The sequence below is a fragment of the Nyctereutes procyonoides genome, unplaced genomic scaffold, assembly GCF_905146905.1.
Source record: "Nyctereutes procyonoides isolate TBG_1078 unplaced genomic scaffold, NYPRO_anot_genome, whole genome shotgun sequence".
Taxonomy (NCBI): Eukaryota; Metazoa; Chordata; class Mammalia; order Carnivora; family Canidae; genus Nyctereutes; species Nyctereutes procyonoides.
Window position 1 is genome coordinate 19680684 of NW_026575125.1, and position 16476 is coordinate 19697159.

Below are 16476 nucleotides of genomic sequence, written 5' to 3' on the forward strand. Positions count from 1 at the left end.
TCTGATATAAAAATGAAATATGCTTGCATACAAAAAGGCCAAGGCTGTTTTGGAGAAAGACTATTTTTCAGATAGCAGAACTATTACACGGTAAAATGTGCACAGGGATGTTTCATTGATGTAGACAGAGGATTTATAGTCTATTAGTTAGAAATGCCAAAACAATGGTTTTAGACATAAACGTTTTCATGGTTAAATTCGGTTAGTATTCATAGTGAAAGAAGAGAAAAACAGAACTACTTACGAGTAAGGGAAAAAATCAACTAGGTCAGGGTAGGGGAGAATCACCACTAGAGCCTACTGGCTTTCAAGAGCAATTTTATGTTTACTCACTACAGTTTAGAGGAATACGGAACTGCATTAACGCACATCATTCAAAACTAACGAAACTCCTCTCGATTCTAATTTCAGCATGTATTACTTAAATTAATTTTTAAAAATAGAGCTAGCCTGACCCAGTTCAGATTTAATTACTCTGTGAAAAGAAAGAAAAGTTAAAGCAAACTTGGAATATTTTGAGTTAAATACTTATGTTCCAACTTTAAAAGTACTTTTAAAATAAAACTACTCTACTACCTACCTGGTTCATCTTTCACCCACAAAATGTGTTTCTTAAACCTAAATGCAAAAGCTACAACAAATCAGACTGCTTGTACATAAACTATTCTCTTTTTAATTAACTCCTGACCAAGCCTAGAAATCTTACCTTAAAAACATACTGCTTTAACTAAATAAGTCCTATCTACTGCTTTCAAATGCACTGACCTTCTCAAAAACACTGGATGGAGTCATCAAACAAAACCTGATGTTCTGAATGATGGTATCGGTATGTCTCCAGCGTCTTCTATCATGCCGCAGCCAAGACTGCACAGCCTCGTACAGCTCTATCTCTGGGAACCTGCTCAGATGATCATTATCCAAGTAAGACATGAGCTTCTCAAAGCTCAGATAAGACAGGAAGTCAGGCCTGGACATGAGTGGTACAAAGTTGTCTAGCAGAAAGGCGTCCAACTTCTCCCTGACTCCCTCGATGTTAACACCAAAATCATCTAAGAGTCTCATAATTTCTGCACAATTTTCTAAGCAGATTTTCGCTAATAGAAAAGAGCAGCAGAACTTCACCACTTCTATAAGTTGAACATACATGGCAGCCTGAAGGATCTCATGAACAGTATTCATACTCAGTTCTATAGTTCCATAGTACATAAATTGAAGGACGTGGCTGAAACCAGTAGCAGTTAGACCTTTTAAATGAATTTTGTCCTGATCTCGCTCCCTCATGTCTGCAGTAAACATAATTCTGAAGTAATCACTCTGGGTGGCCAAGAGTGCTTTATGGGCCTGGAACTGATGATCTTCAATAACCAGAGTGACATCAAGAAGCAATCCCTCCTCATACAGTGCTCTGAACCCAGCAGAGACACTGGTGTCATGGATGGAGGAACAGAATCCTTCCACGTCCCCTGCCATGAATCACCTGGAAAAAAGGTAATCAAAGAAAACTGTGTTAATCATTTCCATGCATTCTGAAGACATTATTAATTTAGGAGCTTAAACAATTTTTCATAATTATCTCAATTTCACTGCCTCAGTCTTAAATGTACAAGCCCTCTGGGAGAAGACAACCTAAAGGCTTCCCTTTTTTTGGCTTCCTCACCTGGGGAAAAAAGTCTATTACATACCTATCAAATAATGTAAATTGTTAACTTAACAAACAGTATATGCCCAGCCCATTGGTTTTACACTGTTCACCAAGTGTATTTCAAGATGTCCCCAAATTATCAACACAAAAAGATTTCTCTGCCAAATGCTGAATTATGAGAAAAAGCAGCAAAAAAGAAATCAAACCAAAAAGCACTGCTGTTGACCTTGAAAACAACCTAGAAACTTACCCAAAGGAAGTAATCAGATAAATATGCCAAGTTATACATACAAGATTTTTTCTTTCTAGCCTTACTTATAACAGAAAACTGGAAAATATTCAAAAGCCCAACAACAGATTATTAAATAAATACGGTGCTGTTGTCTAATGGATTACTGTAACAACTAAAAACAATGGCAGCAATCTACCTATTCTGACAAAGGATGTCTATTAGGTATTGTTATGTGAAAAAACACTGAAGGAAACTGCAGTTTATTTGGTCTATTTTCCAAAATAAAATATACATGTGTATGTTGAGATTCGAAAAAGTCTGGAGGAACATATACCAAAATGATATCCCTGGGTAGTAAGATTTCAAGAAATTGAGGTTTGCCTTCTCCTTTTTACTTACCTCATTAACCTTATTCTAAAATATAATGATCACACATTGCTTACATATTTAAAATACAAATAATTTTTAAAGGGAATGAAACCATATTTTTTGCATATCAGAGAAATGAAGCCAAAATAGTTAGAATAATTAGATCTCCTAAGCAGAATAAACTAATTCAGTCTATTAGACTGTTTATGAAGCAAATTTTCTCCTTTTCACACAACCACTCTCCTTCCCACCCTGTCAGCCAATGGCCATCTATCCTCTCTTCTCAGTCTTGCACAGCTCAGGGGCATCCTCCCATCCCAAATTCCCTCCCTACCCTTTCCTCTGTGCCCAGTGGAACCTTGCTTCAGTGTAAACAAACTTCCCTACTAGCTCCTGCTAGTCACCAAATTTTCTCCACAGTCTGATTTAAATACCAAAAAAAACCCTCTTGTACAGATTAAAACCTACCTTCTAAGCCTTCTTGTAGGTTTCTACTGTCCTTTTTCTAAAACATGCCGTTTGCTCAGATAAAAATCCATCTTCTATTCCTCCTTGTCACTTATCAAATACACACATCCTGATCAATCACTCTCTCCTGCAAGTTCACGGACAACTCTGGCCGAAGCTCATGTTCTCCACTTCTTCAATGTTGGATCACTCATGCAAAACCCGAAAAGTCCAATTTCCCTAGCCACCTCAACTCCTACAACCCCCCTCCTTACTCCATTTTAAAACCTTATTCCCATACCTGTTGGATCTCACCACAATCGAAAACCAGTCCCCATCTAAAATCTAAACTGTCAACTTTTCACTCAGGCTTAACCTCTACCTCTCTTTTTACTTGGCCTATCACTTCCAAACTTTACCTCTGTCCTCCAGCTTGGACTTTCTGGTATTAGACCCAATCTCCCCACTCTATTACCAAGGCCGCCTCCTTTACTTGCTGAAAGAATGCCTCGTGTGTGCCAGGCATTATGTTAGGCATGGAAGTATGGGCCTTTTGGGAATCCCCTCTGCACCCTAGGTTTGGCAGAGCCCTCTGATATGACAGTGAAAAGGCAGCTTCCATGGACATGCTAAAAGCACTATTTCTCCACTCTTGTGAGTAGGTGATCACTGTGTTTTTCTATTTCGTCATCAATATGTTATCTGTGAAACCCTATGTTTAATTTTTTGACACATTAACCCATTGATTCAGCAGTTATCGCAGTCTAAAGTCATCTTAACCCACAAAACTTTGTGAATTAGCAAGAAAAAAGTCAGAAAGGATAACATACCAAAATATTAAAAATGATTATCTCAGGATGGTAGACTATCAAGCAGTTCTATTTTTTTCCCTTTTGCTAAACTGTGTTTTCTAATCTATCTGCCACAAAAGTGTATTATTGTTTTGAAAGTTCATTTTAAAAAATCTTTTTAAAAGGCGGGGGGGGGGGGTGGTGGTGCCTGAGTGGCTCAGTCAATTAAGAAGCTGTCTTCAGCTCAGGTCATGATCCCAGAGTCCCAGGATCCTGCATCAGGCTTCCTGCTCAATGGGAGTCTGCTTCTCCTTCTCCCTCTGCTCCTCCCCTGCTCATGTTCGTGCTCTCTCGCTCTCACTCTCTCTCAAATAAATAAAATCTTAAAAAAATAAAGATTATATCCTAGTCCCTATTTCTCAGAATCCTTCTGCAGCATGACTTACTCCCTTGGTTCATCACTTTCTCAGTTTCATGACACTATTTCCCTGATTTTCTTTCTATTCCTGGGCTACTTATTTCTCAATCTCCTCCCCGGGCTCATTTTTCTTGAATGAACACTGCTGTTCCCCAGAATTCTGCTCTCAGACCTTCTTTCTTTTCATCTAAACATTGTGTCTCCTTAAATGACTTCTTAAAAACCCATGGGTTCTCCTAATACCTACCTTTACCAATACCTTGACCATCTCTGTCCAAATGGTGAATGGTCCACTAGATATTTCTTCTGGGTAACTGACTGGGATCTCAAAATCATCATGCCTAAAAATAGTCATAATTCTACTCTCTCCCAATCGGTTCTTGCTTCTGTATTTCCCATCTTACCAAGAGGCATTCTAAGTGCCTCTTGTCCCAGTTTGTCCCTAACTTACCTTTCAGTCTTATTGATTAAACGACATAATATGTTCACTTACCTAAAACAGCAAGTATGCACAAGATGAAATTATTATCAAGTTTATTAGTAGTCCATTAATCCAGCTATAATGAAAGCTATACTTTCATTTTGGAAAGGCAGAACACAAGAGGGCTGTTTATCATTTGGAAAAGAGATATATCTTAGACACTGTAAGCAGAACAACTTTACTAATACATTCAAGATTAAAGTAAGCAAGTAAGCTACTAGGGTTTTTCTTTCCCCTGTGTTATTTTTAGAGGTAAAATTAGAATTAGAGCTTTGAATTTTCTAAGTGATATGAGGCATATACACACAACTGCATACTGGGAAGAAAAGGAACATCACACAGTGTGGTATCTGAATAATCGAACATTATGGTTAATAGAGGACTATCCACATCACACTAATGATCAATTTTCAAAATAACTGGAATTAAAAAACAGTAAATTAAAACAGATGAAATATCTGATATTTCATTATCTTTCTCAGGATCACTATGGACACCAATTATCACTCTGACTTGTCAAGATATTGGTCACATTTAATGAAGATTTAGTAATAAAAGATTGGACATCGGCATTCATATACTGAGAGTAGATTGCTTTGTGTTTTATTAATCTGTTATTTTGATAAAAATAACCTAAAATACCATATATTTCACTTCCTGTCAAAGTTAACCCTCTCAGGACACCTGGGTGGCTCAATTGATTAAGCGTATGCTTTCGGCTCAGGTCATAATCCCAGGGTCCTGGGCTCCATACTGGGCTCCCTGCTCAGTGGAGAGTCTGTTTCTCCCTCTCCCTGCTGCTCCCCCAGCTTGTGCACTATCAAATTAATTAATTTCAGTAAGTAATTTTTTTAAAAAAACAAAGTAAACCTATTTAACAGTTATCACTATCTGAAGAGGTCTCAAACAGCTTTTACCTTTCTGAAAAAAGTTCAATCTAAAGGAAATTTTTGAAAGGAGATACTATACTGCAATAAACAAAGAGGTGCATATACCTTTTTGGACTCATGTTTTCGTTTTCTTTGGGTGAATAGCGAGAAGTGGAATTACTGGGTCATATGGTAATTTTATTTTTAATTTTTTATGGAACCTCCATACTCTTCTCACAGTGGCTTTACCAACCTGCAATAGCCAATATATGGAAGCAACTCAAGCGTCTAGCGATTGATGAATTGATAAAGATCACGTGGTGTGACACACACACACTACAGAATATTACTCAGCCATAAAAAAGAATGCAATCTTGCCATTTGCAACAAGATGGATGGACCTAAAGGGTATAATGCTAAGTAAGTCAAAGAAAGACAAATATGATTTCACTCATATGCAGAATTTTAAGAAACAAATCAACAGGAAAAAAAGAGACAAAAACAGTCTTAAATGCAAAGAACTGGTGGTTGCCAGAGGGAAAGTTGGTGGGGGGAATGGGTAAAAAAAAAAAAAGAGGATTAAGAGTACAGGTCTCTCTCTTTTTTTTTTTTTTTTAAGAGTACAGGTCTCTTGATGAGCACTGAGAAATGTCTAAAATTGCTGAATCATTATACTGTATATCTGAAACTAGTATAAGACTGTTAATTATACTTGAATTTTAAAAGAAGTAAAAATTAAAAAAAAATAAAAGGAGAAACTATGCTTTCTAAAAGAAGCAAATAAATAAACAAACAAACAAACAAACAAATAAATAAATAGAAGCAATCTAGGTTCCAGATACTTACTATGGTAAAAACATCACAGGGCAAAGAATCGGGGGGGGGGGGGGACGTGAAGAGGAGAAACTGGAGTCAAAAGACCCTTAAACCATAAGGACAGCACTCATACTCCTCAGGGCACCCAGCCCACTAAGGGGGACTTCAACCAGGCAGGCTTCCACTCCATGATCCTGTCTAGTCACATAAGGTCAGAATGGGGTGGGAAACGTGAATCAAGATGAACACTCTCTTGTCAAGAATTTAGAAAAGGGATAAAAGAGACATGCACTGACTGTATGTATGACTGGACCTGGAATATGTCAAGGAGCAGCTGTGGGCACCAACTTCTGCCTGCCACACAGGCTGAGTATCAGAGAAAGCCAATGGGCTAAAGAATAAAGCTAAGATGAGAGGATAGGGAGTGCTCCCCAACACCCTCATTTTTCCAGTTGCTAATAGGGCCCACCTCTATTCCTGTTCCTGGGTTCTAAGAGAAATTCTTCTATGCTTAAACTAAATCCCTTTTTTACTACCTCGGGTGGGTTTTTCCTTCATATTACCATCAAGGTCCCTAACTAACATGGTTTTATAACAGAAATTGCTATACTTGAAGTTACTCAAACCTTGGTCTTACCTCTGCATCTGTAAAATCGAGAACATTTAACATGAGCCACCCAAAATTTTTAGTCATAAAATTCTCACTTATTCTACTATTCTCCTACAGAGGTATAATAATGCACTTACAAAGGCATACAGTTATTTTTCAAGTCTTAGCAATTCATTTGTCAAGTTTACTTGATCTAACTGGACTTCTAAAACTAATTTGTGATAGCTGGGACATATCAGTAACTTCTTTTCTCCATGAAAAAGCTTGGTGCATCTATCAGTAAGACTAACAGTTTTAAAGCAGCAGTAGTATTTTACATTTTAATAGGAAGTATGTGTATAAGCAGAAAACAATAAAATATTCAGTGATTAACTGACCCAAGATTTAATCTCTAAATGAAAGTAGTGAATTAAGAGTATAGGTGTGGAGTTAGAGGCCTATGTTTGAATCCCCGTTCTACCTCTTACCAGCTCTGTGACATAGGGGCAAGCTATTTACCCTCTCTGGGTTCACATGTCTTTATCTGTAAAAAAAAAAAAAAAAAAGTGACATCAAAGGGGCACCTGAGTGGCTCGGTTGAACATCTGCCTTTGGCTCAAGTTGTGATCCCAAGGTCATGGGATCGAGTCCTGCAACAGGCTCCCTGCTCCATGGGGAGCCTGCCTATCCCTTTCTCTCTGCCTCTCATGAATAAATAAAATCTTAAAGAAAAAAGTGACATCAATATCAATAGAACCTTCCTCACATAGTGCTGTGAGGATTACGTCAGTTAATACACATAAAGGCTTAGAACAATATACAGCCCTTAAGGACACCAAAATGTTAGGGCTTATTATTATACCTCTTCAGTTGGTGCTACTGGAACCAATAAAATAGACCTGACCCTTTAAAAAGTCTGATTGTCTCTGGAAAAACCCTTCTCCCTAGCCACAGTACTTCTTTCAAACCCCAACCTGCCTTATCAGTTAAGTCTCTTAGGACCCAGGCCAACTTAACTTGATAGACACTAGGGTTGATGGGTGAAATTTTTCAAGGTCATACGACTAGTTAAAAATAGAGATAAAACCAGAATCTGATTTGCAAAAAATATAAAGAAATTTGTATTCTGTTGTAAAGAGCAAAACTTTGAAATTAAGAGTGGTTCATTAGTACTTACCACCTGCATGATCTGAAGAGTCTGTTAACTTCCTGACTTCAGTTTCCATCCACACATTAGGAATTATCATCACTACCTTATTATTGAGTGGCAGTGGTGATTAAATGAATTCACTTAAATGCCTAGCCCAGAGCAAGGCACTCCACCAGAGGTCACTCAATGTTGGCTCCCATTGTCCAACTCTTGCCTATTGCTCTTTTACTATTCACAAAACCATAGGAACTTGATACCCCTCAAAAATCAACTCTACAGATTTCACACCCTCCTAGAATTCATCACAATGTAAGTTTATGAGAGATCAAGAGATGTACTAGTAGTCCAAATACTGGACCTCATTTTGCAATGCATTTTTTTCCATTTTTTCTCATCACACAAATATAATTTTGTAACTTGTATGGGCTCTTCAAGTTTTTCCGCCCTAACCAGAGTAGCTAATTTCTACATATGTGCTGTTCAACATATAAGCCACTAGCTACAGGGCTATGGAGCACTTGAAATGTGTCTAGTCCAAATTGACATGTGCTGTAAGTATAAAATAAATGCCAGATTCTGAATAGTACAAAAAAGAAAGTGTAAATTTCATTTACACAAATTTTTGTACTGATCACATGTTGAAATAATATTTTGGATATAATGGGTTAAATATATTAAAAGTAATCTCGGGCAGCTCCAGTGGCGCAGTGGTTTAGCGCTGCCTGCAGCCCGGGGCGTGGTCCTGGAGACCTGGGATCGAGTCCCGCATCGGGCTCCCTGCATGGAGCCCGCTTCTCCCTCTGCCTGTGTCGCTGCCTCTGTCTCTGTCTCTCTGTGTGTGTCTCTATGAATAAATAAAATATTTTAAAAAATAAAATAAAAAATAAAAGTAATCTCATCTGTTTTTTACTTTAAAAAAACATGGCTATAAGAAAATTTTAAATTACATGTCTTATATTCCATTGGACAGCACGGATCTACAATGTCAATGCTTAAGGCATCAAACAACCAAACTTACAAATGAACAAATGAAACAAAACCAACTTGTTCACAATCCATACCCTGGAAGCTACAAAGAAAAGGAAAAAAAAAGTGAGGCTTAAATTAAAATAAAAAACACAAAACACACCTATAAGCAAATAAAAAATATTAAGTATTAAAAGGAAAGTGTAAGAATACAAAAAGTAAAACATAACTTACACATAAGAAATCTCTAAGAATTATAGCAACTTAAAGAATAAGTAATTTTAACAATCACTGTGAAACTAAACTCAAGAACTACATACCTTAAAATAATAAAAACAAACAAACAAACAAAAAAACCGAGGGGCCCCGCGTGGCTCAGTGGTTTAGCGCCGCCTTCAGCCCAGGGCGTGATCCTGGAGACCCACGTGGCTCAGTGGTTTAGCGCCGCCTTCGGTCCAGGACCTCCGCATCTAGTCCCACATCCGGCTCCCTGCATGGAGCCTGCTTCTCCCTCTGCCTGTGTCTCTGCCTCTCTGTGTCTCTCGTGAATAAATAAAATCTCTTAAAAGAATTAAATAAATTTTAAAAAACTACATATCAATGAGAGCTGGTTAAAAAAATCCATTAAGGGGATCTGAGGAGAGAGATTTACTAACATACAAAATGTTCAATGTACAGAAATTCTGTATCCTCACTTTTCAAAAACGGATCACCAGATTAAAGGAAATCATGGTTTATAAACCCATATACATATACATTCTACACTTAGCCTTCAAAATTTCAAATGGCAGGTTTTATTCAAAAGCGGAACCAGGGCAGCCCGGGTGGCCCAGTGGTTTCGCGCCGCCTTCGGCCAGGGGCGTGATCCTGGAGTCCTGGGATCGAGTCCCGCGTCCGGTTCCCTGCATGGAGCCTGCTTCTCCCTCTGCCTGTGTCTCTGCCTCTCTCTCTGGATCTCTCATGACTAAATAAAAAATCTAAAAACAAAAAAAAAAGCGGAACCAACTTAAACTAAATGACAAGACATACACTACTGGGAAAAAATACTTAAGAGTATTTCATCAACTTGGCACTGATTAAAGAAAAAAAAGCCTCATATTTTCTACGCATAACAATGATTAGTATAGCAATTTCCAAAATGTCGTCTAGGGACAAATGGGGTCCTAGTCCCCTAAAGGACTCCGCCAAAGTCAAAACTATTTTCACAGTAATGATTTTAAAAGTTGGGTTTTTTCGGGCAGCCTGGGTGGCTCAGCGGTTTCGTGCCGCCTTCGGCGGCCGCGGGCGTGATCCTGGAAACCTGGGATCGGGTCCGCGCCCCGCTTCCTGCATGGAGCCTGTTTCTCCCTCTGCCTTCATCTCTGCCTGTCTTTCTCTGTCTCTCTCATGATTAAATAAATAAAATCTTAAAAAAAATAAAAATTAAAGTTGTTTTTTCACTTTCATTCTCTCAGTATTTTCTAGAAGCTAGACGTGTGATATGGTTAACAGATTAAATGCAGAAGCTGATAAGAAGCCCATTGTCTTTCATTAAGTCAGACATTAATTAGATCTGCAAAAAGGTAAAAATGATGCCACTCTTCTCACCAAATTTTGTTTGGTTTTGGAAAACATTTAATTTTCGGCAAAAATGCTAATTAGATTTTTTAATTTTCTAGTTTTAACTTAAATTTGGTAAATATAAACAGATACAACCCACATAGCTAGAAGCTCTTTAGGATCTCCAAAATTTTTAATAGTATGAGGTCTTGAGACCAAAAGGTATGATCAAGAGATCAATGCAACACACGCATATACACAAAACATACTTTTCCTACCTCTGCCCTGAAAGACTATTAATGCTATTTATATCACAGAAATTTCTAACAGTTTAAACTCTCTAGTGACCAGTAAAGAAAGAAGTCTAGTGGGGGTAAAATTGGACAGGAAATTAAAGGCAAAGAAATTAAATGCTTCCTTTTCAGTTAGAAGGCTGCCATTCCGATTTGAAGGCAAATTCTAGGCAATTTAATAGAAGACATTTCAAAATTAACCTCCATGTTTATGCCATAAGCAATAATTAAATGCTTTCATATTCCTCCCAAAGCTCCTTAAAAATTCATACAAAATCCTAAGTCATTTGGAACAAAAGCTAGATTCTCAGAGCTTGATATACTTTTTTCAATGAACAATTTAAATCATTTCATACTACCTTTATCCTCAAACCGGTAGCTTACCAAAGTTGATAACTAATGCAGAAAATCCCATACTTGCACGCTGAAAAGAAAATGCAAGGCTTACTACGGATAAAAATAGAATTAATTTCTGAGTCATAAAGTTTCTCACCATTTCTGTAACTTACAAAGAAGAAATTTAAAGTCTGGGAATCTCAAAGTGGCTAAATTCTCAATCTAAAAGGCAAGAAAAATTTAAAAACAGACTCATTGTATTAGCTCTATCAACAGTCATCTTACTCTTGGATAACACTATTCAAATGGAGAAACAACTCAGTTTAATAGGGAAGGAAAGGCTGCATAACTTTAATTTGTTTAATACTGGAAATTCTTTCTTGTCTATCTAAATGTTTTTATAGCTCAGTACCAAATTGCAAATGACCGTTTAACTAAGCTTTTAGGAAGGCTCTGGGTTCTCCAGTCCCAGGTTGGCACCTATTATCCAAATTACTTCACTTTTCAGGTATGTTTAGCATTTAATCATTCTATAATACAAGAAACCTTGTAAGAAAAAAGCCACTCCTGCTTTAATGCTATTTTTTCATCAGGAGATTTTCATTTAATGCTCCTCTGCCTATTCCTCAGTACGAGCAGTAGTAGTCCAAGAGTGATGTCATGGAAAACAGCTTCCCTAGCCTTCAGAGATTGGATCCAGTGAGAATTCTAGGAAAAGCCTCTATTGGGGAATAAAACCCCAAATCTTCTAAGTTATTTCCTAACAAGAAATCATCAACGTTATAATGTTAACATCCTAGTTCTCTACAAGAATTATAAAAAACTAAATCTTTTGGAAGGTCCTGATGTTCTGATATAGATTTCCTGCAAATCTTTAAGTGATGTACAATCATTAACTAAATTCAATGATTTTATCAGAGACAAAGAAATAAATTTTCTATCTGTTATTTGTTTCAATGATTCAGCCAGATGAGCTTTAAAGGCCTTATATTAAAAACAGAGTATCTTGAGGAAATACTTTGCCTTTTCTAGTTTCTTCCAAAGTAAAAATTTCTAAATCTGAAAAGGCCTTCCACTTTTGGACCAGTAGCAGTACAACATATACCTACAACAAAGATGAATCATGAGAGGCCCTCCAATGATTCTTAAGATGGTTAATAATGCTCTATTACTCTCCCCCCTTGTTCATCCTGCCCCAATACACTAGCCTCTTTTGCTGTTTCTTGAAAAACAGCCACACGCCCACCTTAAGGCTTCTACACTCACTATTCCCTCCGCCTGGGATGTTCACTACATTTCCAGATATATAGAGAGCTCCCTCAGGTCTTTATTCCAGTGTCATCTCAGTGAGGCCTTTCCCCAAACCCCATCTTTAAAAAAAAAGAAAAGAAAAACCAAAAAATCTCACCCGCCCCCACAACCAGAAATCCTCACTTTCCCTTTCTGCTTTATTTTTCTCCATAGTATATTAAAATAGAGGTAACAGGCAGGCTCTTTTACTTAGTTTACTTTTGGGTTTTTTTTCTTTTTTTCAGTTTTGCTTTGTTGTATCCTTCACAACCTAGAAATAACAGCACTTGGCACATAGTAAGTGCTTAATAAATATTTGTTGGGTAAAGAGATAAATTTAATCCTCATAACTCTCCAAGTTCTGTAACTATCCCTGATTTAAAGATGAGAAGAATCAAAGCTCACAGAGGTTAAGAAACTTGCCCAAGGCTATGATTCTTAAGTCGTGGCGTTGGGGGTCTGCCCCACTTCAGAGCCTCTGTGTTTAAACAGTGTCCTACAAAGCTTCACCAGTGACTTCTTCAATAAAAAACTCCACACTAACTACACCATTCCAGTTAAGGGGAAATATATGCTAATAAATTAATTCAACCCCTCAAATTAAATATTCATTCTCCTCCCAGTTAATATTATTTACTCTTAAAATATTTACAATGTGAAGGGCAAGCTGACAACAGGCCAGCTAATTTTCAGGGCCCAAGCGAAATGAAAATTTGGGCCCCCTTATCCAAAAGAAGGAAAAAATGTCGTTAAAAGTACTAAAATAAAAAGCCTTCTCCTTTCTTCTGAGGCTTCTCTTGACTTGTCATGGTGTTTTTTTGTTGTTTAATGCGTTCTAAGTGAAGAAAAATTAAACATTTAAATTAGCATGAATTTTACCATTCACCTTCATATTGAACAATGCCAGTTTTATATGCAGATTATTATACCAACTTCGGGGCTCTTCCGAACACCCACAAAGCCAACCCAGCCCTGGTTCCAAGATTTTAGCCCCAGAGAACCCAAATCAAGGCAGAGAGAAGGTCAAACCTTGAAATTCCCAATAAAGTGGTGATCTGCCAAAATTTTATCTTCAGGACAAACGGTAAGTCCAATGTATAAAAGCTAGAATATTAAAATAGGCTCTTCCATTTGCTAATTTAATCCTGCTCGCTTAAATTATTTTGTCTTTTTATACAACACAAAGGCATCCTATACAAAAACAACTGGTATTGGATTATAAAATAAAACATTTCAGAAAAAAAATCAGAAAACCATTTGCTGGCTAAAAATAATAATAATAATAATAATAATAATAATAATAATAATAATATAGTTAAAAAATGCTTCTCTTTCACTTTTTGTGAACCATTTTTAAGCCAAACCATACTACATTTTTGATGTACCCAGTAAGAACAATTCCATACTGTTACACATATATTTTATAAATTCTGACAAATAATAAATCCAATTTCTCAAACCACAAATATTTACTCCATTATTCCTAAGTTAAATCAGCAAGAGTGCAAATTAACACCCATTCCCACTGAAAAACTGGGTCTAAACACCTACTAAGTGCTGTGACGATTTAAAAAGAGAATTAAATTATATAAACACTATTACATTGTCAAAAAGTTGAAAATTTCTACATTTCTAGATCTTTTAAGAATCACAGACATCTGAATGCATTTGTAAGCTCTTCAAAAACAATTCTCAAATTAGTAGATATTCAGGCATCCTGTTCCCTAGACACGAAAAACAGCATTAAAATTGGAGTATATATCTTAAAAGCATTTCCTAAGACACAATTCAATGAAATCAACAAAAATAAATGTAAATTCGGAAATATGTAAGACTAAAACATAAGTGTTAAATAAATATTCCGAGTAAGAAAAAGGGCATAAGCGGCCTAGAAAAATGAAAAGCAAAGCAGTAGAGTAACGTTAAATTTGAATTAAAGAATACCGTTATTTAAATAAGCAGTTAGCATTTCGTAGGAAGAAGGCCAAGCAACGTGACTATTATATATTTCTAGTCGATTCACGGCACTGCTTCGCTATTCCGTACTTATTGCTTATACTTATAATACGGGGGGGGGGGGGAAGAGGCAGCAACAGTTAGCCACTACAACATTAACCACTCTGGCAAGGGTTACTTAAAAAATTGCTTTGCATTTTTACAACACTTTACAGCTATAGGTTATTTTCACATATATGACCTCATATAGTCCTCGCTACCCTGTGATGTGGCTATTACTGACTAGATTTCATAGATAAGAAACCGAGGTTCGGTAAGCGATTTTCTCAGCGTCACCCAGTCGAACCCAGACCTTCTTATTCCACGTTTTATGCTTCGCATTTCGCATAGTTCTATTTCAGGCATAAACAGAATTTTTAAAGGGAAGGAACGGGTTAGGGAGAAAATAATCATGGTACCTGCAGCTGTGTGCTGCAAAAAATGGCTGAATTATGCTTCTTCCGTTTTTTTTCCCCCCTCCTTAAAAAAAATTATATTTCAAACAATTTAAGTAAACTCAAAGACAAATTAGGTCCCGGCGTCTACCAAATGTTTGAGTCGGGTCTGAGCAGAAAAGGCTACCGAATCCGTGCCGAGCACGGGGCCGCGGACGAAGCCCGGGCTCCCGCAGGCCGGCGGGCCAGGGGCGGCTACGCACCTCGGGGGTCTGTCCAGCCTCTAGTGGACGGCAGTCTGCATCAGGAAGAAGCGGGCCGGCGGGCCGGGCGGTGGGCGGTCGGGCGCCGGGATGGCACTCGGCAGGCTCCTCGAACCTCTTACAAGGGGCCGCTCCCGGGCCGGGCCGGGGCGCTCAGGCTGGGGGCGAGTCTGCGCGCCTGCGGCCCCCTCGGAACCAGTCCTGGGAAAGAAGACAGCGCTGAGTCGCGAGTCGAGACAGTCGGGCTCGGCGCGAGGCGGCGCGGCGTCGGGGCCGGGCCCGGCCTTGCCAACACCAGGGGCCTCGCGGCGCCCGGCGGGGCTCGGCTGGAGGACCGACGCGGGGCCACAGGCGGGGGAAAGGGCTGGGGGGCCGCGGGCAGCGGCAGAAGCGCCGGCGGTAGCGGCGTCGACGACGGCGTCTCCGGGCTTCTGCCCCGAAGCGCGCCGAGCCTCAGGATCACCCACGCCGGGGGTGGAGGAAGGCGGGAAAGGGGCGGGCAAGGGGCGGAGCGTGCGGGGCCACGAGCCAGGGGCCGCTCCGGGCCGCGCGCCCCCTGCGGGCCGCAGGAGCCGCCCGGGGCCGGCCCAGGGAGGCGGGGCCCGCCGGCAGGGGGCCCCATGCGGCGTCGTTGCAACGCGGAAGCCTGCCACGCGGGTAGGGAGGTCGAAGGGTGGGAAGGCGAGAGTTGGAAAGCAGGCTTCGGAGGCGCCGTCGGCCCCCATCGGCGCCTCGAGGGGCCCCGCGCGCGGGCCGCGGCCCGGAGGGTGTTTACCTTCCCCCTGGTCGAGCGCCAATGCCGCCATGTTTCAGCCAGCGCGCGTCACTTCCGGGACCGGGGGAGCGGGAGCGGGTGTGGGAGCGGGGTGGGGGCAGGGCCGTCCCACGCCCGCGGGGCCCCACGCTCAGGCCCGCCAGGCCGGCGGGCCCCACCGAGGGAATGAGGCGGCCGGGCGCTGCACTGCGGGCGCGACCTAACGCGTTTTCCCTCGTGGCGTCGCCGTCGGGGCTGGGAATGCTCGGTGGTGCTCGTCCCGCCGCAGCGGTCCCGCTCGGTCTGCGCGAGCCGGGGGCTCGAGCTACTGCGGCGCGCCCACCCTCCACAAGTTGTGGAGTGGGACGCCCGGAAAATGTCTTTTTGCATCTCGAACACCACGGTGGGGGCGGGGGAATCTGCGACGACGGGGACGAAGCCTTGCCGTAGCTACCTGTTATAAAATTGACTACATCTGCGCCAAATGACATCATTTTTGCACGGCAACTTGCAGGGTAGTATTGCGTCATAGTTCACTCGGCTTATTGCACAACAATTACACGCTTCGGAAATGCATTTCCCAGAGGTGGGAAAATTCATGGAAAACGGCATGTCTGCACCGCACAGAAATGTCGGCTCTAAAAGCGCTATTCTATTTGCGTCAAAATAAGATGGCAAGAACGCACATTCAGAGGGCAGTGATTTGGGGAGGTTCTTTTTAAATAAGGCAGCTGTAGCGTTCTAGCGAATGCTTTTAAAATATCGCCTTTTTTGATTTAAGAGTATTAAAACTACACCATAGGACTGCTCTGTAAATTTGTTGTGAAATCTCTTTGTGAGA

The 16476-nt window shown here is 40.1% G+C and overlaps 1 protein-coding gene across 2 annotated transcripts in view; it reads right to left on the bottom strand.

Annotated features, from left to right (window-relative positions):
* KLHL15 (kelch like family member 15) overlaps window positions 1-15301 on the bottom strand; it is a 35471-nt gene extending 20170 nt beyond the window's left edge. Inside the window, exons 1-2 of one of the 2 annotated variants that reach the window (XM_055338419.1) lie at window positions 14882-15301; window positions 766-1477 (exon numbers count right to left, since the gene is read on the bottom strand). In XM_055338419.1, the coding sequence (XP_055194394.1) occupies window positions 766-1470 (705 nt within the window). In that variant the 5' untranslated portion in view covers window positions 1471-1477; window positions 14882-15301. Of the gene's footprint in view, window positions 1-765; window positions 1478-4392; window positions 4416-14881 lie in introns of those variants that run through there. The other variant, XM_055338420.1, reaches the window with a different exon arrangement.
* Between the last annotated feature and the right edge of the window lie 1175 nt (window positions 15302-16476).